The sequence below is a fragment of the Xenopus laevis genome, chromosome 9_10L, assembly GCF_017654675.1.
Source record: "Xenopus laevis strain J_2021 chromosome 9_10L, Xenopus_laevis_v10.1, whole genome shotgun sequence".
Classification (NCBI taxonomy): Eukaryota; Metazoa; Chordata; class Amphibia; order Anura; family Pipidae; genus Xenopus; species Xenopus laevis.
Genome location: NC_054387.1, coordinates 50,866,886 through 50,886,831, shown reverse-complemented (window position 1 = coordinate 50,886,831; position 19,946 = coordinate 50,866,886). Strand labels below are relative to the sequence as shown.

Below are 19,946 nucleotides of genomic sequence, written 5' to 3'. Positions count from 1 at the left end.
ACTGGGGGTTCCAATTAATTCTACTTGGACCTCCCCCATGCCCACGAAGCAGCCTGAAACTTTCCCACACACTCACAATCACATGTAAGAACATTACATGTAACCTCCAAGTAAACAACCTCATTAAATGTTTAAAAGCCATCATTGTCCAGCTCATTAACATTTTTAATTTGTTCCTGGCCGTAGGGTTACATGTGATGGGACTTGGGTGGATTCACATGCATTAGTTTAAAGGACAAATAACGCCTACAATTTATGCCTTAATATCGGACTCTTTTTTTTATTTTTAAACCAACTGCATCACCCTTGCAGCCCTGCTGAGAGTTATAGTAGAACAGTATCTGGAAATCCATATGTAGGGACACATACGGCTGTTTCCTATAGGGGGCAGTCTGTTGTACAAATTGTGTTCTGTGTGGCTTGCCCCTTAGGAAACAATTGAATCTATTTCTAGTAGTCTGATCTAAAACAGAGGCTGCATAAGGGCTCTTACACATGAGCGTTCCGACCTGCGCTCCCCTGCGTTCAGTTTTTTGGCGTTCAGCCGCAGGGGAGCGCAGGAATAGACGCAAGTCATTATTTGAAATGGGGTTGTACTCACTCATGCGCGTGTAGGCGCCGAACGCAGGTTCAGACGCAACATGCTGCATTTTTCCTGCGTTCGGCGCCTACACGCGCCTGAGTGAGTACAGCCCCATTTCAAATAATGACTTGCGTCTATTCCTGCGCTCCCCTGCGGCTGAACGCCAAAAAACGGAACGCAGGGGAGCGCAGGTCAGAACGCTCATGTGTAAGAGCACTTAATCAACTCCTGTGCCATCCATGTGTATGTTATGGAGAAACAAGTTCTGACTACAAAGCAGCGAGGATAAGGGAGGGTCCGAGCAGAAGTGGCAGAGCAAGTAAATCGAACTCCCATGCAATTGTGCTGAATAATTGTATATATTTGGGTGTGCCCTGCATATTAGTTGCTAAATAAAACCCCATTGTCTTTGATCAGCAACTTCCTCCTTTTGAAAATTGGTATCACTAAGTGGCGGAACTTTTTATGTTGTTTAAAAAAGGAAGAAAAAACCCCATGTGTGATGGGTGACTAAAAGTGTGCCTGTGACAATGGAAGATGCAATAGAGATATGTATTGCAAGGCTTTACCTGTACTGCAATTCCCAACATTCCCAAGCAACCAAGCATGAACCAGCAAACCTGGGGAAGTGAAATTTCCTTGTCTGACACCATCCTGGTTACACTAATGTAATAGGTGTCAATACACTCATCTCCAGGAAGTGGAAGGTGCTTCAATAAAATACCTCCTCTTGCCTATTGTCAGATATCACAATTGGCTTAACATAAACATAGGTACACCTGTAGTGTATATAAATTTTAAAGCAACTGTTAAAGGGTAAATATACTCATTTTTTTTTTTTTTGGCTCTCGCTCCAAAGAGGGTTTATAGTCGCCATTTGACCGCTTTGATTTCAAGAGGATCACTAATGAAGCAGACAGATGCAGTTGGAGGCACAGGAGGCTCTATCTGCTAAATCAGTCCAGTCCAACTGACACTCTTGTGTGGCCCCACATTAAAGTCTGCCTGCTGTGACTGCTTACCTTGTGTAAGCTTTAAAAGGTATCAGTATTGAGATTAACTGACCCCTGCATTGTTTTCACTTTAAATTCAGACAGTAAACTCTTGCATTGTACACACATGTAATATCCCCTGCATTGTTCACACCTGCAACACCTCTATTGCTCACACCCCTAAAGCCCTGTACTGTTCACCTCTCAGGCCCAAATTAAGACTTAAAGACTTAAAGTGCCCACATTGTTTACCTGTTCAAGCCTCATAAAACCTCCTGGAGGGGCACCAGCATTGTGTCACTGTATGTAGCACAGTATGAATTGTTCATCTTTGAACAAAGATGCTCCCTGTGTGTGCCATACTCTGCCTGCCCTATGCTCCCTGTGTGTGTCATACTCTGCCTGCCCTATGCTCCCTGTGTGTGTCATACTCTGCCTGCCCCATGCTCCCTGTGTGTGCCATACTCTGCCTGCCCTATGCTCCCTGTGTGTGCCATACTCTGCCTGCCCTATGCTCTCTGTGTGTGCCATACTCTGCCTGCTCTATGTTCCCTGTGTGTGCCATACTCTGCCTGCCCAATGTTACCTGTGTGTGCCATACTCTGCCTGCCCTATGCTCCCTGTGTGTGCCATACTCTGCCTGCCCTATGCTCCCTGTGTGTGTCATACTCTGCCTGCCCTATGCTCCCTGTGTGTGTCATACTCTGCCTGCCCCATGCTCCCTGTGTGTGTGATACTCTGCCTGCCCCATGCTCCCTGTGTGTGCCATACTCTGCCTGCCCTATGCTCCCTGTGTGTGCTATACTCTGCCTGTCCTATGTTACCTATGTGTGCCATACTCTGCCTGCCCTATGTTCACTGTGTGCCATACTCTGCCTGTCCTATGTTACCTGTGTGTGTCATACTCTGCCTGCCCTATGCTCACTGTGTGTGCCATACTCTGCCTGCCCTATGCTCCCTGTGGGACATGAGCCCGGTAGGGTTTGTTCTGGGGGGGAGGGGTTTGTTAGCATTTGGCAATTGTTGTTGGGGGCCCCTAAGGCGTTTAATCATGTCCATAGGGGAGAAGAAAGCATATGGATTTAAGAGTATGTTTTAACATCACTTACATTTTTCACATACTGTATGAGTGATGACTGATATCCCTGCATTGAGCACTAACCATTTAATTTTTCTGTTGTGCTACCAACATTAATGTGGACATGGTGTTATAAGATTTTGTAGTACCATGGATGTGGTATAAAATGGGTGTGGTTTAAACTGGGTGTGGTTTAAACTGGGAGTGGTTTAAACAGGGCGTGGTCTACATTCGTTTCCATTATCGGCCCTCCACCACATAGGCCAGAAAAATTCTAGCCCTTTGTATCACAGACATTGGACACAGGCCCGGACTTGTGGAAAGGCCCCCTAGGCCCAGGCCTAGGGTGGCAGGATTTTAGGGGGCGGTATGCTGCCCAACCACACCCACATTGGTTCAAAAACACTGGGAATGCGCTGGAGATACAATCATTTTTTAAATTTCCCATGCACCAATCCTCATTGATGATGAAAATTTTCAAGAATAAAGGGGGGGACAGGGGCGACGAACGGCGGTGGGCCTAGGGACACCCACTATGTAAATCCGGCCCTGGTTGGACAGCACTGTGCTAAATGATAATAATAATAATAATAAAGAATAGTAAAAATTCATATTTCTATTAACGTTTATTGTTAAAGATGGACCTATTCTAAGCAACTTTTCAATAGGTCTTTATTCTTTGATTTAAAATTTGTTTATTCTGCATTACCTAGAGGTACTATTATACTATTTTATAAATAGGACCCTGGCTTTGCTGTGTTTTCTTTGCTTTCTGGATAAAGGTTTTCTGGATGATACACTTCTTTATGGTGCTGAATGTGTTAACCCCTCTGATGGTTAACTACTGAAGAAGTCTCTGTAGGCCTATGAGTGCTGGATGATAGTGTAATAGGTAAGTGTCCCGACTGTGTGCCCAATGGATTTTCTGCCGGGGAGAGGCTAATGTACTTGGCACAAGACATTTCCCACTCTAAGTGGAAGGGAGAAGTTTAAATTGCTCTGTAATCAGATTGCAACAACAGCAGGAAGGATCAACAGTGCACTTAGTCTGGAAAGAGTCACCTCGGGACTGAGCCAGAATTTAGGACCCCCTTCCCAAAATACCAGAAATAAACAAAAAAATAATCTGCAGCGGGGTAACTGCTAATGTTCTGAATCCTATAAGTGGCTGTTAGCAGGTGCCTTTTTGCACACATTATATCACAGTTACACACACCTTCCTCTGACACTATCTTGCCTTACTAAACACACTGTGCCACAGTTACACTGACTTCTCCCTGGCACCGTCTTGCCTTACTATACACTCTATCCTACAGTAAAGCTGTGGGTATAGCTTATTGTGTGCTCAGAATATTCCTTCTCCTTTGTATTTATACAAACAACAAAAAAACAAACTGTATATATATTAAATGAGGTGCATAGGATACTCACTGCAAGTTTCAGATATCCTTTTATCAGTACTGTACAGGCAACACCAAACCTAAATATATCTCTGTTCATAACTGATCAGAATACATGGACAGTAACATCCCACTATTGGCCTCCCCCATTCACTAAATACAGTATCAGTTTCCACTTGTGGGTAAGGCAAGCAGTGGCCATATCTAACATTCTCATTCATGCCAGTTTATTGTTCTTGCTTTGTTCCTATTGGGTGACTGATTAATGACAACACAATCCTGATGTCATCAACACAAGTATGTTTGTTTTGCAACATGTTCATAGCTTGTTAGGGTGAAAATGGACACTCCAGTCTATATTGACACAAAATGTTCCACCAGTGTCCAATCCCTCTTTGAAGGTCCAGATGTTGACATTGAGATCATTCGGGCCACCAGGGTCATCAGTGTTACATTGAGAAGTGGAAGAATGATGTCTGCTTGTACCCAAAGAGTCGTGATGCCGACCGTTTTCTCTTCTTCTTGATGATCGGCACCCAGACCAACCCAAAGATCAGAACCATCAGTCCTATTGAAAAGGCAACAGGTCCAAAGATCTTAGAGATGGGAGCGTCCGGGTTAGGAGAAGTGTCATTGCGGCTGGGAAGCTTCTTGCCATCATAGCTCATAAAATAGATGGTGGTCAGGATGATTCCCAAGAGGAAGATGGAGCCGCCAATGGACATAATGATAATGGGTTTTTGGTAGATATCCCAGGCGCTTCTTGGGACAGTGGTCCAAAGGGACTCGCTTCTGGAGCAGCTGTACAAGGTGCTCTCAGTTCTGCTCGTGACCAGTTCCTTGGATTCAGAAGAAGAAGATCTCTCTGCGCTGATGGGCTCACTGACTGCAATGTGTGGCAACAGGTCCATCTTTTCATTCTTTGCTTGGAACCACTAATGCCTGAGACAGGGAAGAGAAACAGATTTAACCATGAAAGTGGTAACCCCACCATAAGCCCATGGGCCCCTAAGCATGAAAACAATCAGATATCATTAGATCTCTGGAAATAAGGGTACTGCAGAATTATGCATTATGAATTATGCATTGTGTATATAGGTAACCCTATATACTAAGCCCAATTCAGCAGCTCCTTAAGTTTGCTCATAGCCTGTACAGAGAAATAACATAAAACTATGGCAGCATAGGTATTCTCATGTACTAAGCCCAATTCAGCAGGAACAGCCCCCCTAAGTTTGCTCATAGCCTATACAGAGAAATAACATAAAACTATTTCAGCATTGGTATTCTCATGTACTTAGCACTATTCAGCAGGAACAGCCCAATACATTTGCTTATAGCATGTACAGAGAGATCTGGTAAAACAAGGTATTCCCCTGTATTCAGCCCAATTAAACAGGAACAAAATACTATATAAACACAGGTATTCTCCACTAATAAGCACAGGTTAGCAGGAAGAGTCTGCTAATTTTCTGGACTGAGAGCTACCATAGCACTAAGCACAATTCAGCAGGAACAATCACTCACATAGATAATGACATCTATTTATTTATCTTACAATACAATCTGTTATTTGGTGCTTCACTGGGAAAACAGACTGCCTTGCTGTTACTTCCATGTAGCTGCAATACTTTCCTTTATCCAGCAGATGGTTCCCTTATAGCAGTGTGTGTCCCTGATTGGAGCTGTCTCAAAACTGGAAAAATCATTATAGAAGAGGTTGGGAATAATGGACAGGGTATAACAATTTTGGGTTAAGAAGCACAATATAAGCCAGACAGTAATATTGTGTTTATCTCTGTATGTTAATGGCGTGATATTCCCCCAAATGTAATGCTATGAAACATACACTCTCCCCATTAGTTGCTGCTAAATGCACTGTAAAGCTGCTTGTAATCCAACCGCAATGCTCATGGCCTTTGAATTGAGCTAAAAGGGACCTAATGATTCCCTGCACTGCTGATCTTACCCTGTGAGCAGCAAGGCTCTGCTATAATGGGCGGCGAATTGAGTTCCTGAGCTGAATCCAAGAGACTGTGTTTAACCCCAAATGCCACATTTATTACAACATTGAGTCGGTGCTTCAAGAACTTGGAGGAGCCTGGCACGTTAATGCAGCACACACGCTGGGTGGATAAGGCTGTTGGCAAAGCTAAATAAATATGCCAACCCAAGGCAGCCATTTGCTTGTGCACTGGGGATGTTTGGGAAAGGTTATTTATATATTGACGCAATGGGCTTCCCACTATAAGGGGCTTCCCGTACAACATTTTTGACATTTTGTCGACACCTCCAATGCAATTGTCAATGCCCAGTTTTACTGGCATAACTACTGGTGGAATGTGAAGTGGGGTGGCCCGCAAGTGCCACATATCACAAGGCCCCCTATATTGTCTTGGGAAGTCCACAGGGCTTGGTAAGTGCTGCCAGGAGCAAATATGCAAAATATGTAGAATTGGGCCCCAATCAAAAAAACATAATTCCATGGATGACCATGCCCCAACATATCCAGTTACACCCCAGTATGGCCATAACATGCCCATATCCTATCTTTTCACAACACAAGCCTTGTCCCTAGTGTGGCCTGCAAATAGGACACTCGAATCTGGAACTGACTTGTGGCACAGGGTCTCCAGACACCTCCCTATACCCCTTCATGGGGCAGCAGCAATATCAATTCCCCCACATGTTTCTGTTGTCACCCTGATTTAATGCCCCACATCTAGTAACACAGTCATTGACAGCCCAATCACCCACTTTCAGTAATTTGCACCCCGAAGAATCATAAATTACCTGTGCCACTGAAATGCATTAAAAGTCACTTAAATCCACAGAAGCAGAAGGAAGAAGGAATGAATGTGGCTAACCGTACATGGATCTGAAAGAACCTGAACTGGTACATCTGGGGCAGAGATGTAGCAGAGATGTCAATTCCTGGAGGTAGTTTATTGGTAGTTTTTGCCCATGCCCAAAAAACCACCACCGTGCCTCATTATGCCCCATTCATGCCCAGTTATGTCTTGATGATGAGCCTGGCCAGTGTATACATCTGGCTGACTTCCAACAAATCTGGGTTACATATGAAATTCTCTGGGTCTAAGAGTTTCCAATTTTTGACATGCTGGGGGTAACATCTGGTCTATAGCCCCCCCAACCTCAGTTTCATTGTTTCAGGAGTCAAAACCAGCAAAACAAACAATATAACCAGCCAGGCACTGCTTTCAATAGCAATGCCATTTACACATATCTTTATAACCTGTGAATTTCTATGCAGTGGAACGCCGTGCCGCAGATACAGCAATTTCTATAAATTCCATTTAGATTAGTGAGTAATATGAAATTGCTGGGAAATGGGTAAGAAATGGCCTGGGGCATGGGAATAAGTGAGGGTGCAATGTTTCTGTGCTTCCCAGCACTTCTGCACTTACACATCCTGTTAGGAAGATTATGTCCCCTGCGGCGAGAAGACAAGTGGTTTATTTGGCTAATGGGCTTTTGGAATGGTAAATAATTCAGAGGCCTTATATTAAGGAAATGGGGACAAACTCCCATAAAACTCTTCCCATTATCCACCGAAATCTCTTTCCCCACCGAACTGGGCTGTTGCATCAGGTTGCACCTAAATCTGTTCCTAGGAACTAGGCATCATGTAAAGGGGCATATGCTGGATAATCCTTGTCTAGGTATAAAGCTTGGGCAACACATTATTTCAGTGGTTTCCAAACTATGGGGCTTGGGCACAGAAAAAGAACTGGGGATGCCCAACTGGAAGCCCATTTTATACTTCAATGTACTCCAAATATGGGGACTGAAGGTTAACTGGGGCTGGGAGTGAGAATGTGTTCTTTTCCCAAGAGATTTTGATCTGTCCGATCAGGTTGTTTGCAGCCCATACACAGAAAAATGCTAAAGCCAAAGATGTCAGTCTCCTTGTTTTCCTGAAAGTTGCCCATTTTAGACTCCTTCCTCCTGGCCTCCCATCACTGTTTAGCAATCCACCGTTTTTTATTCCCCCATCTTCAGTTAAAGGAACAGTAACATCAAAAAATTAAAGTGGTTTTAAGTAATGAATAAATAATGTAGTGTTGCCCTGCACTGGTAAAACGAATGTATTTGCTTTATTATAGTTTATATAAACAAGCTATTGTGTAGCCATGGGGGCAGCCATTCAAGCACAGGATATACAGTAGATGACAGATAAGTTCTGAAGAATCTCATTGTCTACTACAGAGCTTATCTGTTATCAGCTGTGTATTCTGTGCCTTTTCTCCTTTTTCAGCTTTGAACGGCTGCCCCCACAGCTGCACGACAGCTTGTTTACTAAACTATAGTAGACACAAACAATATGGCAGCTCACACTTACATGTCCAAGTAGAACAAAAGCAGGAGGGCTGGGATTCAATTAGAAATTAGAGCCATGCAATTAATTGCTGCCAGTGAATGTAGTGCGATGATAGCACAAAAGAGCAGCTTATTACTGTTTCTTTCACTAATAATTTCAGGAAATAAAAGTCCTTATTTTTAGTCAGTGCAGAAATAATCCCAGAGAGATAAACCCCTATCAGCAGATAATTATATGCAGGAAGATTATTCCTTATAATGAGCATTATTAATAACACTGATAAATAATGAGTCGGATTGGATAAATACGGGTAGGATTGGAGCCTGGCAATGCGTCTGGCTCCAAGAATCCTCTAGTCTCTATTAAGCACAAATGACCCCGGTCAGTGATTAGGGCCTGGGTATAAACACTCGTATGTCCCTCCATTGACTTGAATGGTAATTGCTTATATCATGCCAATGCACTTGCAGGTTACAGATCATTTCGGTTTAAGTCATCTGAAGGGCGAGTGTTTTTCCTCCATGTACCGAGCTGGAAATCAAGTAGATAACAAAACTCTTGGAATTGCCTCATGTGCCCCTGGGAAGTTGCTTAGAGTTTTTGGGTGGCATTCCCCTTTAGTAACAGCTAGAGGTTGCTTTGGGTGTTTATAAACTGATCCACTAGAGACTATTTTCCAGGCTGCCTGCGTCATAATAAAGAATTATATTTTTTGGAGTCCAGATTATGACAGTGGAGAGATAATTAGAAAATACTGGAAATGTTGACTATGAATAAAAACCCTCTTAAAAGCTTTGTGTGGTATTGATTTCTCTGAGCGCTCACACACAGTCATTAACCCACACAGAATCTTCATTTTCTATGTCCCTCAAATGGCAGAATTTTAAGATTTGGGAGGCATCACCCACCCCCAGGGGTAATAAACTCTTCAAACAGCCTCATTTCCTCTAAAGAAAGGATCCATTACTGAGAAATTATAGATAAGGGGATTGGTCACAGGGCAGCTATGGGCACAATACTGCTCTACTGGTATCTACCATCAAATACTTACCATGAGTAAAATCTACTAGTAATGAGATTCTGCAGCAGCAGTGGGCTACTTGTGCACAGGAATCTCTGAAGGCCTTTGGCCTCATGCTTTTATATGGTCATCGAACTCCTCTGTGACTTATAATATCCTTATATTTTACAACAGGGGGTACTTTATTCACTATATAATTTACAGTAGGGGATACATTATCTCTTATAATACATGAGTGATACTCAGAGTTCTGAGCCTTCTGCAGCCTTGTGTCTTTATATGGTCACAGAACCCCTCAGTGACTTCTAATATCCTTATAATTTACAGTATGGGGTACATTATCCATTATAATACACGAGTGATACTCAGAGTTCCCTGTATAACTCAGCCTTGTGCCTTGTGCCTTTATATGGTCACCGAACTCCTCAGTGACTTCTAATATACTTATAATTTACAGTAGGGGTGTACATTAAGTAAATACAAGTGCTGAAATAAATGCATAAGAGGTAAGAATGGGACATCACCGTGAGGAGGTCTCTGTACACAAGAGCTTACAATCAACAGAGGCAACAGTTAAACATATATTCTTAAGGATATTTATTAAAAGCAGAAATTTCAGGGTGGGGGGGTACCATAATCCACCAGAGTATTTAAAAAAAGGACATAGCATCCCCGAATCATCCCCATTATTATGCCCACCTTAGGGGGTTGCTGGGTGCTTGGAGCTGGTAACCCTTATCCATGGTGCAGCCAAAGGGATAACACCTACCCCAAGTTACCGGGGCAAAATAAGTGAAAAAGTTTTCGGGGAGCTCTACTTACATGGCCGATGAGACGATTGCTGCAGAGGAGTAAGTAGCAGAACTTTGGGTAAGTACAATCATCCACGTCGGGAGCCTGGAGAGCCCCAGTCAGGGTGTGTGTGAGTGCACAGCTTATCCTCCCTGTTACAGGACTGACCATCATCCTCCTCCTTCCCAGCCTAATGCTCCCCTAATGGATTAACTCCTTCTTCTCCCCAAGAAAAGACAAATGGTGCAGAAGTAGAGTCACTCCTTGCTGAAAGTGCAGCTGTCACATAGTTAACAAATACCCCTCTCCTGTCTGCATCCAATTAGCAGGGTTTAATGACACCCGCACCAGCAACGTTATTACAATTGTTATACACAACACAACCTGCAGTGGCACAGCCAAGCCCACAGAGATCCTAAGTCATAATTCAGTCATTTAAAGGGAAAGCTAACCTTTTTAAAATGTAGACATTTTTCTATTTGGCTCTCAAGCAGAGCTCTTACTAATGAGAGTGCATGCAGGGGCCACAATGCAGAATCACCATTTCTCCAACAGAACAATACTAGAGCAAATAGCAGCTATGCTATACCACAGGCTAAACCACACCAATTAGCACTTATCACTCTCTTGGTAGAGAATCCCATATCCTGACTACCCTTACAGTAAATAAACCCTTCCTATGCTGATGGTGAAATCTCATCCCCCAATAAATCACTCATTTCCACTCTCTTGGTAGAGAATCCCAAAACCTAACTGCCCTTAAAGTATAAAAAAAAAAATTCTATGCTGATGGTCAAATCTCCTTTCTTCCCCACCACTGTATCATTCATGCCCCATCCCTTGGCATGGGATTCCATAACCTGACTGCCCTTTTAGTAAAGAAACCCTTCCTATGCTGATGGTGAAATTCCCTCTCCTCTTGATAGGGAATCCCATGCCCTTACAGTAAAGAAGTCATCACCAGTAGCTTATTTCATAGAACTGATGTGAAATCTGAAAGTGGCTGATTGGTCCCTTTCTACTTTTATTATCTAGTCTTTATTTAAGGAAATGTAGTCCCAAGCCTGAGCTTGGTAGGTCAGCGGAGTAATGAGCGTTTGCTCATTAGGCAAATATCTGTTAAAGCACCGGTGTTTCCTGAAACAGGATAATAATAGCACAAAACTATTGATCAGTTAATCCCTGCTCCGACTATTATGGATTCTCCTTCCCCTGAGCATGCCATAAAGGGATTTTATGCAGAGAGGGGTTAAGAGAAAATTGGGCCCTAGACATGCTAGTGATTTGTGGTCCCATTAGAACCTCTCCCAGAAAAACCCATTCCAAGTTGCATTTAGACAGTAGGGTGAGATGAAGTCAACAGAGCAAGAAGAGAAAGTAGGACAATATGGAGAAAGTAGGACTCGATGGAGACAGTAGTAGGACAAGATGGAGACAGTAGGGCAAGATGGAGACGGAGACAGTAGGGTAAGATGGAGACAATAGGACACAATGAGAAAGTAGGACACGATGGAGACAGTAGGGTAAGATGGAGACAGTAGGACACAATGAGAAAGTAGGACAAGATGGAGACAGTGGAGCAAGATGGAGACAGTGGGGCAAGATGAGAAAGTAGGACAAGATGGACAGTGAAGCAAGATGTAGACAGTAGGGCAAATTATAGTCAGTAGGGCAAGGTTTAGTCAATAGGGCAAGATGGAGAATGTAGGACAAGATGGAGACAGCAGAGCATGATTGAAACAACAGGGCAAGATGGAGACAGTAAGGCAAGATCAGGGTCAGAACTTGGGGTAGGGGAAGAGACATGTGTCTAGGGCACAAAGGTGGAGGGCCCCTTGTCTCGTTATCGAAGCACGCACATGCACTTGTATGCTCATGGAGGAGTCAAGGAGGCCTACTGAGTTGCCTAGGGCACATGGCTGGCTTGGGTTGGCACTGGGCAAGATGAGGACAGTAGGATAAGATGGAGACAGTAGAACAAGATGGAGACAGTAGGGCAAGATGGAGATTGTAGGACAAGACAGAGACAGTAGGACAAGGAGACAGTAGGGCAAGATGGAGACAGAAGGACAAGGAAACAGTAGGACAAGATGGAGACAGTAGGACAAGGAGATAGTAGGACAAGATGGAGAAAGTAGGACAAGGAGACAGTAGGACAAGGAGACAGTAGGACAAGGAGACAGTAGGACAAGATGCAGTTAGTAGAACAAGATGGAGACAGTAGGGCAAGATGGAAACAGTAGGGCAAGATGGAGACAGTAGGGCAGATTGTAGACAGTAGGGCAAGATGGAGACAGCAGGATAAAATAAAGACAATAGAGAAAGAAGGTGACAGTAGGGCAAGATGGAGACAGTAGGGCAAGATGGAGACAGTAGGACAAGGAGACAGTAGGGCAAGATGGAGACAGTAGGACACGATGGAGACAGTAGGACACGATGGAGACAGTAGGACAAGGAGGAGACAGTAGGACAAGGAGACAGTAGGACAAGATGGAGGCAGAAAGACAAGGAGACAGTAGGACAAGATGGACACAGTAGGACAAGGAGACAGTAGGGCAAGATGGAGACAGTAGGACAAGGAGACAGTAGGACAAGGAGACAGTAGGACAAGGAGACAGTAGGACAAGATGCAGTTAGTAGAACAAGATGGAGACAGTAGGGCAAGATGGAAACAGTAGGGCAAGATGGAGACAGTAGGGCAGATTGTAGACAGTAGGGCAAGATGGAGACAGCAGGATAAAATAAAGACAATAGAGAAAGAAGGAGATCAAAGGCAAGATGGACACAGTAGAGCAAGATGGAAACAGCAGAAAATGATGATTAGGGCAAGCTGGACAAAGTACCAATTTATAGTAGTGTTGTTCAAGCTGCGGCCTTTCATTCGTAGCTGAAATTGAACTCTCAGCATCAACAGAGAGCTATAGGCCATAGGATGCAGTTGGGAGTTTCAGTTTAACAATTGAAGGTCCAAACAGTTAGAATCTGCTTTGCTTTGGGCAACCCAATTCCAAAAGTTGTGAATGCTGCTGTGACTGATATTCCTTGCTGTGGGGGAGGTGCACTTACATTTGACAGGGCCCTACCAGGAGCCAAGGGGAAAAGCTCAGGTATAATAAAGTTGTGGTTTCCCTTGAGCCAAAAAACAAAATCAATATGAGAAACTGCTGCTTGCTCAATTGCTGGGGACAATTATGGCATGTTAGAGACAAAACCTATGCCACAAAAAAATAATTGCTACATATTATACTGGTCTGCCTGTGCCATCTAGTGGTTAAGCAGTGTTTGCCTAGAGAAAATGATTTTTTTTATTTATAAGCCAGCCCATCAGTATAATTCACTGCAGTGTCCAATGAGGATTATCTACTAGCAGACAATAACACACCATAACCCTAGATAATAAGCCCTTCCATGCTGGACATTGTTTCTTATCTAAATCCATTAAAGGGGTGGTTCACCTTTACATTAATGTTTAGTAAGTGGCTAATTCAATGCAATTTATCAATTGGATTAAACTTTTTCTTTTTTGCAGTTTTTGAATGTTTTGCCTTATTCTTCTGACTCTTTCCAGCTTTCTAAGGGGGGGTCACTTACCCCATCTAAAAAACAAATACAGTAGAACCCCCACTTAATTTTTCAAGGTGTAAAAAATGGTGTGATTTCCAGGAAAATTTAAAATCAGGGAAATGTATTATGCATAACAACAATATAAAATGAGGGTAAACTTAAAATCAGGGCTTCCACTGTACTCTGTAAGGCTTCAAATGTATTTGCTATTGGTACTTTTTATTACTCATCTTTCTTTTCAGGCCCCCTTCTATTCATCTTCCAGTCACTTATTCAAATCAATGCATGATTGATAGGGTAATTAGGGTAATTAGCAACCACATTGCTGAAATTGCAAACTGGAGAGCTACTGAATAAAGACTACGTCAAAGAGTAACTCAAAAACCAGAAATAATAAAAAATGAAAACCAAATTTTGTACGGGGCCCCGTGATTTCTAATGGCGGCCCTGATTGTGAAAGTGGAGTTAACCCAGCAACCTGGCACTAGGGATCACTGACCTGTCAGTCTCTAGTACTGCCTATGGTTAATTGTCCTATACTCATTAACAGGCAGAACCTCAACAGTATGGGACAACCTAATGTCTTGGAGTTTACAGGGAAACTAGAAGTGATGTCACAACCTTTGCCATCAGCCCCAGTCACCTGTAGGCTGAGCTCATTGTTACATAATGCATTCAGTATGGCCACTGCCAGCCTAATAATAACGATGATAGCTCATTATTTTTTCTGAAGTAATGGCAATGATATGCCTGTGGCTTGCTGTGGGTTGCTCCCCCTATCCTTGATTTTTTAATGAAAACAGAACAGCGCAGGGGATCTGAGTCTGCCAAAAAACACGATATTGAAGGTTCTTCCACTGGTAGCAAACCTGCAGTGTGCCTTCCCTTAACCCACCTAGATCACACCATGCCATGTTCAGAACACTTACCTTTTGCCAAAAACCCTTTTGCAAAACCATATTCAGCCAGCAGATGTCAGAGTGTAGCTGCTTTATTTTAAATTCCTCATTGAAAGTAATTGCTGAATGTGTTTTGGCTTTAGCAAACATTGAAGCCACGATGACAGTAACTTTGGTGAACATTTTTGCACAGCAGTTAGCATTACAGCCGTGTATAGCTGTAGTCTCGGGTTCAGTTTGTAAGTACTATTTCCCCCTGCCCAACGTCTCGATTGATCTGGACTAGATAGGTCTCCCCAAAGCTTAGGGGATAAACAAACCATTTGGTTGTATTCAAATGGAACCATTCCCAGCCCTAGTAAGAAAATATTTTGACTACAGAATGGACATTCTATACATTTCTATACATTTCTGTAACTATACCTATGGAGTGTCTATGGACGGCTATATTTCCAGCAGGGGGCACTATGTCCCTTTCTAAAGGAAACACACAACACTTAGGTACAGCTACAAATAAATTTAATATCTTTACTGTTGTGCTTAAATATGAATGTTATGGGTCTGTAAAGCACTAAATGTACATACAAATTATGTTAGAGTACTATCTACCTGTTAATATTAGTTAGATCACCTGAATTGTATGTACCAACTAATCTCTCTACCTCCCACGGATAAACACTTGATGGAGCTATGTCAAGCCCAGCCACTACATGAAAAGGAATTATAGCCTATATAGAGAGATACCATAAAACTATGGCAGGTTAGTCATTCCTCTGTACTCAGTGCCGGGCCACGCTGGGCAGGCGCCCTAGGCAGGCCCGGCAGTCACGGCGCCTGTTTCGCTTGCGTATGCGCGAATTTGCGCTCGTGTGCGAATGCGTGAAGCAAGAAAAAATGCAGAGTCGGACAGAGAAGGGAACCGGACTTGGGGGAGGCGAAAGAGGAGGTACGTGCCTGGCGCCCTCCCAGCTTTGCGCCCTAGGCACGTGCCTATTCTGCCTACCCATAGTTCCGGCCCTGCCTGTACTAAGCACAATTCAACAGAACAGCCCCCTACGTTTGCTCATGGACTGTACAGAGAGATACCATAAAACTATTGTAACAGAGGTATTCCTCTGTACTAAGCACAATTCAGCAGGGACAGCCCCCTAAGTTTGCTCATAGTCTGTACAGAGAGATACCATATAACTATGGCAGCATGGGTATTCCTCTGTACTAAGCACAATTCAGCAGGAACAGCCCCCTAAGTTTGCTCATAGTCTGTACAGAGAGATACCATATAACTATGGCAGCACCAGCATGGGTATTCCTCTGTACAAAGCAAAATTCAACAGGAACAGCTCTTAAGTTTGCTCATAGCCTGTACAGAGAGATACCATAAAACTGTGGCAGCATAGGTATTTCAGTGTACTAAGCACAATTCGGCAGGAACAGCCCCTTAAGTTTGTTTATAGCCTGTACATAGAGGCTATATAGAACTATGGCAGCATAGCTATTCCAAAGTTCCCTGATAGCCTGTACAGAGAGATAGAAAAAAAACCTAAACACCCTTGGGAATGAGAATTTGTTTTTGATTAATATGGAGCATTAATCTTGAGCCCCCCACAGGAGACAACCTGTGGGGGGCTATATAAGCATAGTTGTACCATTACGCTGTATGGGATCTGCAAAATATAAAATATTCCCACTGATGATGACGTTTCAACACTTGCCATGCGTCCAGCTCATGCCCAAGAAATCAGAGAATGTCTGTCTTGCAAAGGGGCCCTTGTAATACCATGTTCAGCAAGGATTTAAATTCCCTAGATAATAGCGGCTCACAATAACCAGCTTAGCGGCCCACTTACGAAATAAGCAGGGCCCATGGAAAATCCTAATAATGTATTTATTCATAGAAAAAGCAAAGCTCAGGATAATGCATTTTTAGAAATTCTGGAGAGAAGAGGCGAGGAAGCGTCTCTGTGATTCGATTCGAGAGCCTCATGAATATTTATAGGGTAAACGCGCTAAAAAATCTCACTGAGAACAGAACATTGTGTATGGCAGCATCACATTTGCCTGTTGTCAGTTTCACGCCGTATAACACAGCCGACTCTCATCTCCCATAAACTTCTATTTGTACTCAAAGACTGTCTGGCCTGCTTAGTGTATCTGATCCAGCCCTAAGGTGTCCAACTGCACCCCAATATTCAACACAGCTATACCCCAACAACCATCACAGCTAGACCCCAACACCCATCACAGCTAGACCCCAATACCCATCACAGCTATACCCCAACACCCATCACAGCTAGACCCCAACCCATCACAGCTAGACCCCTACACCCATCACAGCTATACCCAAATACCCATCAAAGCTATACCACAGCTATATTCTATATATCTGTAACCTTGTTACAAGATAAGGAGGCCCAGCATGAAGACTAGTTTGGATTTGGGGATTTGGGTTTGGAGTCATTATTTGAGCCCTCGTTCTCCTGGAACTATAGCAGGATGACTGGTACCCCAATATTTATATATATATATATATATATATATATATATATATATATATATATATATATATATATATATATATATATATATATATATATTGCATCTTAAGACCTGTGAGTGCTCGCCTTTTTCCAGGATATCTCACTCACTTTGCTGATAGCACCCAGGCACCAAACACTCTTACGAGTAGTGCCGGCGCAACATGGACGCTATATATATATATATATATATATATATATATATATATATATATATATATATATATATATAGATATATATATAACCTTGTTATGAGCTAAGGGGGCCCACGAATAAATATATTTTGATACACAAATGACAGCTGATGGTCATGGCCGTGAGTGCTTTCTCTGGACTATTGTATATATTTAGATATATATATATATATAGATATATATATATATATATATATTAGGCTAGTGGTACATTCCCAATTAACTGAGCAACACGATAAGGTAGAAAGCTAAATATGATCAGCTGCTAATGAATTAGACAATGATAAAATAAAGCAGGCCACGCTTTACAGCTTTGGGAATAACCTCTGTAATTGTCATTATGCCATTCATTAAGAGTTGATTAAATACATATTTCCACTTAACGAGGCAGCTATGTTAATGATCATGTAGAACACGTGTTATTAGAAGGAGCTCAGTGCTTTATATTGTTCCAGGAACTGAAAGACTTGTACTGTATTTGCTTTAATGGGGAGTTCAACTTACAGTACATTTCCAGTATGATGAAGTGGACATATTGCAACTGATCCCCATTGTAAACAGCAGTGCTGTCCTGCTTTATGGCTGAGATTCTAGCTATCTTTATAACAGAGCATTCTGTCACAGTGACACAGATCCTATGTGAAACCCATTGTAAGCAGCAGTCCTGTCCTTCTTTATGGCTGAGATTCTAACTATCTTTTTCAGCATCAGCAGTATACTTTTGGAAAGTTGATTAGAATATAAATAAGAAACCTCTGAATTTCAGAGAGGAGTTCAAGATCTGGACAAGGTTTGTATATTAATCTTTTTAATTTGTTTTTGAAGCTGCCCACTATTGCCATATTGACCGGAAAACATGGGAATATCAATAAAGCTTGTTGAAATCTTAGTAAGCGTTGGAGCAGCAATTAGCTTAACAGCAAAGAGGATTGTTATCTTGTATGTTTAATTAACACCATCCATTTCTGAAAGTGATGTGTCCAAGGAAAAAATATTCCCATTGGGACGAGATTGTGTTGTATGCTATGAGAACAAAGGATGTACAATTTAAAAGGGATGCTATGACTTGCTCCCTCTGCAGGCTATACTGACGTACATACCCAGTATCTAAAAGTCAAATGATTTTAATGACTTTGCCAAGTAGAGTAACTGTCAGAAAGAGGCTGCTCTGATGTTCTTCTTCTTAGGAAAACAATTAGAAACCTTTCTCGGATCTTTCCTAAGCAGAAGAACATCAGAAGAACTCTTTCTTTCTCCTGACAACTTCCTTGACTACTTGCTGGTCAGACTGGTAGGAAACTGACCAGCAGGTGGCGTTGTTGTAACAAAATCCATTCATATTAACAGTACATGTATCCTTTAATATCTTGGAATAAAAGGAAAATATATAATAAATGTAAATGACAAAAGTGCTTAGAATAGCCCCCTCATTCATTTTACATTTACTTATTTTAAAGGTTTACTTATCCTATAAGGGCTAATGTAATAAACGGTGCAACATTTGCTACAGGTCAAATAACTAATGGCAAACAATCAGAAAGTAGCACTTACTGGTCACCTTTTTGATATTTTTATGCTATTTCCCTCCTAGGCCCAAAGTATAGAAATTACCAGAAGCAATAACAATCCAAGTATAAAATGCCCCCAGAATGGCTATTGTTCTGTTGTTGAACAGGTATATTTTTATACCCAAGTAGGTCACACTGCCCTGACTGGTGCATGTCTCTTCAGTGAGGCGTTAAATAATCATTTAAAGATGGCTGCCCGTTAATTATTGTAACCATTTCCTTTCCTCGTGTTCTCCCTGTGCTCTAGAATGAAAGAATATTCCCTGAGATGTTTAGTAATATCACTGTGAAGCCTAACAGCAATTACAGACTCTTTTATCCCCAAAATATAATCATACTGAATCATGGGACATACCTTGTTATTTAAATAAGTAATATGATACCCTTTTATAAACAGGGTGGATGTTGCTATTTATATATGTGTGTAGAAGGCTTTTTTCTGCTTTTACGAAACCTTAGATGGTAAATCTTTAACTTTAAAGCAAAACTGGAAACGATACTATAGAAAGGGGCGGTGGAATGCTTTTAGCCTACTGCTTGGCTCATACTTTTATCCTACCTACCTTTAACTACAATCTCAAGATGCCATGGATTTGTGGTTTTGCAGATTAGAACAGCTCTTTAACAGTTCAGGAATAAAGTTAATATTTGAGACCACAGTCCAGGTTGCTCTGCCTCCTACATCGTAGTGGTGTCCCAGGGCCAGAAACAATTAGGTAGTAGCAATTGGGACAACTCCACCTACCTTTCTCTTCATTTTTCTGCTTTATGAAATCGAGCAGTGGGACATTTTATTCTAATTCATATTTGGACACTCTGTTACAGTCCATACTATCTCAATCAACTTGGGAAGATTTTTAATCTATTTATTAGCACTGCACTTTATATCACTATTATATCATCAATGTTCACCTTATTTATAAGCTGTCCTCATTTTTTAATTTATTAATTGATGTATATTTATTAATTTGAGGAAAC

General features: G+C 42.1%; 1 protein-coding gene across 1 annotated transcript; it reads right to left on the bottom strand.

Annotated features, from left to right (window-relative positions):
• Positions 1 to 4,084: 4,084 nt before the first annotated feature.
• LOC108701165 (phosphoinositide-interacting protein) lies at positions 4,085 to 10,539 on the bottom strand. Its single transcript, XM_018235439.2, has 2 exons — positions 10,239 to 10,539; positions 4,085 to 4,995 (listed from the first exon to the last, which is right to left on the bottom strand). Exon 2 carries the CDS (start codon positions 4,962 to 4,964, stop codon positions 4,503 to 4,505), a length of 462 nt encoding a protein of 153 aa, XP_018090928.1. The 5' UTR covers positions 4,965 to 4,995; positions 10,239 to 10,539; the 3' UTR covers positions 4,085 to 4,502.
• Positions 10,540 to 19,946: the final 9,407 nt, after the last annotated feature.